This window comes from Triticum urartu, chromosome 7 (assembly GCF_003073215.2).
Source record: "Triticum urartu cultivar G1812 chromosome 7, Tu2.1, whole genome shotgun sequence".
NCBI classification, from domain to species: Eukaryota; Viridiplantae; Streptophyta; class Magnoliopsida; order Poales; family Poaceae; genus Triticum; species Triticum urartu.
The window spans coordinates 33,225,145-33,230,594 of record NC_053028.1 but is presented as its reverse complement, the minus strand read 5'-3'; the positions used below and the strand labels follow the sequence as shown (position 1 = coordinate 33,230,594).

General features: G+C 52.2%; 1 protein-coding gene across 1 annotated transcript; it reads left to right on the top strand.

The window, feature by feature from the left end:
* Positions 1-638: 638 nt before the first annotated feature.
* LOC125522742 (NAC domain-containing protein 43-like) lies at positions 639-4,411 on the top strand. The gene is made up of 3 exons (XM_048687774.1): positions 639-1,347; positions 1,440-1,777; positions 3,282-4,411. Exons 1-3 carry the CDS (start codon positions 1,176-1,178, stop codon positions 4,005-4,007), a joined length of 1,236 nt encoding a protein of 411 aa, XP_048543731.1. The 5' UTR covers positions 639-1,175; the 3' UTR covers positions 4,008-4,411.
* Positions 4,412-5,450: the final 1,039 nt, after the last annotated feature.

Here is a 5,450-nt window from a genome sequence, read left to right as displayed (position 1 = left end):
ATGAAAAAGTAGCAAAACCATATAACAAAAATAATAATGAAACATGTTAAAATACGATGAAACACACATGCAATAGTTTCATATAAGTTTCAATATTGTTTCATAATTTCAATTTGTTTTTTTCAGAAGTGTTCAAAATTCATATTGTTTGCAGATTTAAATATTGTGAAAGATAATATAAAAACGGTTTGTCAGTCGAATATTTGGTTCCAAAGATAAATCGGTAACAGACTGTTTAATCAAACTGAAAAGCGTGGGTACGTGAGACATAACTCTGGTGTGTGTTGGTTTAGAAGATAGCATACTAAATTTTGACTACAAATCATACCCTCTAGTCACTTTGCTGTGGGGCCTCCTCGCTAGCTGTCCCACGCGTCACAGAGAGAATGTAATATGATGTACATGAGTCGTACAATGCATAGTACAACTGTATAACACGTATCCCATGTGTACACCTCCACACATGGCGAGCATGCAGGCACCCGGTAGAAACCGGGATCGCTGGAAAAAACCACTTTGTGACGCAGAGGGGATCAGTTCGGTTTGGGGTGTGGTTTTCGTGGAGATTTTTAAGGTCGCGTGTCATGGCTCCCGATGTTGGCCCCTCTCCTTTCCCGGCCCTCTTCCGCGCACCCTTTCCAATCCCATCTTCCTCCTCTCTCTCCCCAGCTTTCCTTTCCATTGCTGTGGCCGGCGGGGGCCACCGTCGCCTTGGCGTTTCCCTCTCAAGGTTGGTGCCACTTCCCTAACGTACCTCCTATCGGACCAACGAAACTAATCCCACTACTAGCCTAGTACTAGCTAGCTAGCTTGGCCGCAGCTGGGGCTGTGCCTGTGTGTGGAGCTCCATCGATGGATCGATCGACCGGTCAGTGGCTATATATAACCACCCCCCGTCCGTTGCCATTGTTTCCTTGTACCCCGTCACCGGCAACAACTTCATTCCCCACGACTCGACTCCATCGTCTCCCTCCTGCTCCCTCCTCCTTCGATCCATCTCCTTCAGTTCCAGTTTCGTTTCATCAATGGTGGCTAGTTGTAGGCTGTAGCTCCCTATTGTTGGAGCATTGCACTCCGGCTACAGCAGTGTCTTCTTTACCCTCCTGTTCCTGGTCGATCCATCGATCTCCTTAACGGACCGAGTAGAGCACACCACACACGCAAAGGAAGGGATCATGAGCATCTCCGTGAACGGGCAGTCGGTGGTGCCGCCGGGGTTCCGTTTCCACCCCACGGAGGAGGAGCTTCTCACCTACTACCTCGCCAAGAAGGTGGCCTCGCAGCGCATCGACCTCGACGTCATCCCCGACGTCGACCTCAACAAGCTCGAGCCATGGGACATCCAAGGTGAGTTCATCCATGAGTTCCTCCACAATGCTAGTTCGCATGTGCGTGCCCATGGTGAGCTCAACTTACTGGCCATGGAAAAACGCATGCAGAGCGCTGCAGGATCGGCACTGGCCCGCAGAACGACTGGTACCTGTTCAGCCACAAGGACAAGAAGTACCCCACGGGGACGCGCACCAACCGCGCCACCGCCGCCGGGTTCTGGAAGGCCACCGGCCGGGACAAGGCCATCTACTCCGCCGCCGGGTCCGGCCGCATCGGCATGCGCAAGACGCTCGTCTTCTACAAGGGCCGCGCCCCGCACGGCCACAAGTCGGACTGGATCATGCACGAGTACCGCCTCGACGACGCCGTCCCCGCCCCCACCGCCACCAACCCCGCCGCTGCCGGCGACGCCAGCACCTACTACTCCGGCACCTCATCATCCCCGGTACGTACGTACTCTCTCCCAAGTACAGACCACACTGTACCATACTGTAGCACGTTGAACCGCATGCACGGCGGCCGGCCGGCCGGGCGACAGGGATGGGGACGGATCGCTAGTGGCGCACTGCATGCCGCGATTAATGTACGTACGTAGAGCGTACGTGTATGTACACCTGGCTGATCGATATGCGACTGTAGACGATGGGCAAGGTCTGGTGACGATTATCTCCGGGTGGTGGTTGGGAATGGGGACACGCATGACATGATGCACGGTTTAACAATTAATAATTGCGATTAGCGAGTGGGAGCTGGGATTTCCTTTCGAGCGGTCGCCGTCGCGGAAAGCGGCAGTGGGTGGTGGTAGGTTCAGTGCTCGTGAAGGAACGAAGCTTCACTGTAGCTAGACCAGCCCGGGCCGGGGTCAGTCTGTCATGTGCGAAACGAAACGCGAGCCACAGCGATCTGATCACTCGTCCGCGATGGATGGGAGGTTAGGTGCGTGCACGCGGCCGGGCCGGTCGTCTTGCCTCTCGCATGGGGCCGTGCCATGCCATGGCTAGCTGCCGCACGGGAAAATCTTGGTCTGCACCAGCAGGATCGTCTTCCCACACCACACGCGCGTGTTTCTTCTCCTGACCTAACCCCAGACACGCCTACGCGTACGTGGTACCGTACTTGATATGCTATACGAGTTGGGGAGGTTGGAATGGGATAGTGGACCTGTGCTTTGCACGCGGAGACAAGCAGACGGACAAACGAACGTAGTACGCTTCTTTTTGGAGGTCAAAGGCTAGCACTGCTACACACGGACGTCAGGACATGGATGGATGCATGGATGGGTGGAGCATATAGCATGCATTGGAGATATGTGCCTTTTGAGCTGGATGGATGATGGATCGGCAAAGGCTAGCTAGTCTTTTCGTGCCCATGGATCTCATCTCATCTGCCGCAGGCACATAATTGAGTGACTGGCTAGTTCTTGCTTTTGCTGAATATTCAACACACACACTGAGCTTCTTCTTTTCTTCCTTGTGTTCTTTCCGTAGGTCAATACATACACTAGCTTCTTTTCTTTTGTAGGAGTACTACTTAGCTGGTTCATGGATGTGTAGGGTGATGTGTCATGCTTGCAGACGGGAATTAATCTCTTTCATGTGATCTCCGATCAATTCTAGTGTAGGCATGGGCATGGCTACCTCTATTTCTTTGGTTAATCTCAGCAAATGGAACTGCGATGGTAAAAACTTTGGTTAGTTAACTTGCCGGCCTAGTTAACTAGGTGCCCTTTTTCTTAATGGAAAATTCTGCAACACGATTGCATGAGCTTGACACACACTAGAGTCTAGAGTCTAGAGTAATCTGAATTACCACAAATAATTGCATGCATGTGACGTTTAAGCATTTCTCCAAGCACTTGATTAACCGATTGACTTATGTGCTCTTCTAGTACGAACGTACCGTCGCCCCAATATGATCGATCTCATCTGAATTATTGTGCGTCTGAGCAGATTCGTGGCGTGGCCGGGGACCAGTCGTCGGCGCAGGAGGACGGATGGGTCATCTGCAGGGTGTTCAAGAAGAAGAACATCGTCGTGAACCAAGGCCAGAACGGCGGCGGCGGCGGAGCGGCGTCCAACAAGCTGGCCGGCGTCGCCCCCATGGAGCGCAGCCAGAGCAACTGCTCGTCGACGGTGACCACCATCAGCAACCATATCAAGGCGGCGCAGCAGCAGGACCAGCAGCACCAGCTGCTGCACTACTCCGCCAGCGACGACGCGCTCGACCACATCCTCAACCATTACATGCATGGCCGGTCGCCCACGGCGCCGTGCAAGCAGGAGACCAAGCCTGCCGCTGGCTCGGCGCTGGACCACCTGATCAACAACACCGCGTGCCCGAACGGGACCCTGTACGAGAGGTTCATGAAGCTCCCGCCGCTCGAGCACGTCGCCTCCGGCGGCCTCCTGCAGCCGCCGGCAACTGAGTACGGCGGCGGCGGTTCGGGGAACAACAACATCGGCACAGACTGGGACTCGCTCGACCGGCTCGCGGCCTCGTACGAGCTGAACGGCCTCTCCGACGACGTCGCGTCCGCCAACAAGAACAGCAGCATGGCGTCCTTCTTCGCGGACGGGCACGGCGGCACCACCGTCGCCGGCGCCGGGGACGGCGACCTGTGGAGCCTGGCGCGGTCGGTGTCGTCCCTCCACGCGGACTTGACGACGATGAATTGAAAACGTATGGCGGTGGTTAATTAATCAATTGTCAAAAGTGTTTTTAGTGCGCGGGACGCACGTCATGCCGCATGCATGCACGTACGCGCACTAGTAGCACTAACTCGGCCGATCGACCTCTCTACGTACTACATGCATGCGTGCGTGCATGGCCGGTATTGTACGTACGTACGTACGTGAATAATTCCTAGCTAGGGAGGAGACAATCAAAGCGACGTGAGAGTGAGACTCAAGAGACCGGAGCTGATCTTGACGTGAAGGGTCAAATTATAGAATTGAGAGAGGACCGCGTGTGGTAGGAGAGCAGAGTAAATATATGTGGGATATATGTATTGTTAATTAATCATCACAGTGTACCTATAGCTTATATACATGGTATATACTATGAAAGCCTTTTCAATCAACCATGAAGGTGTGATCATCGTGTGCATTATTGTGATCGATTAATCGATCGACCAAATTACATCATGCGTTCCAATAATGTTTAGGGTGGGCATGCCATTGTACGCGGATGGAGGTGTCGACAAGCTATGAATATATTGCAAGGTTTACCCGTGAAAAAAAATCATGAAAATGTTATCATTGCGTGCACTATTGCTAGTGTTGACAAATTAACATCATGTGCTCCAATAATTTTGAGGGTGTGCATCCCATTGGGCACGGATGGAGGTGTCGACAAACACTATGAGAATAGATTGTAAGTTTTAACCGTGAAAAAAAAATCAACCATGAAAATCTAATAACTATGTGCATTAGTGCGATCGATTGACAGTTTAACATCATGTGCTCCAATAATTTTGAGGGCGTGCATGCCATTGGGCACGGGATGGAGGCCGATGGATCAACAAATTAACATCATGCGTGTGCGTGCCATGGACGGATCGATGGAGATCGACGGATCGTTGTCTCGATCCCGATCGTGTGTGGCGACAAGAGGAAAACTGTTGGGAAACCAAAAGGCGCATGGTTTTTGGCCTTCACCAGCTGTTTCTTGTGTCGGTACTCGATGCAAGTTCGAGAAGGGAAAAAAAGGGGGAGAGATCGATGTGAAGTCGGACCATCAGGCACTACTTTCCTGGCTCCCGTTACCTCTCGTGTTGAAATATTGTACAGCCTCGTGCCACACGTACGATCATACTTTTATCGCCTTGTCGCGGTCAAATGATGGTGTAAAAATCTCGGGCGATCTTGATTTTTGTCTCTTGTCGGCAACTTTTAGCTCTCTCTGTCTGGCCTTCCAGTTAATTTGTATTTACCGCGTCCCAGGTGGAATATTCATGAGCCGCTCGATCACACGTGTGTCACGCACGCACTCGCTCAACCGGCGTGAGAAAATTATTAACTGGTGACGCACGCATATGTGTGCCCTTTTCATGCGCTCACCGTGAGCAAATTATTCTGCCTCTATAATGGTATTTTATGCATGGATAGATGGACGAGGGG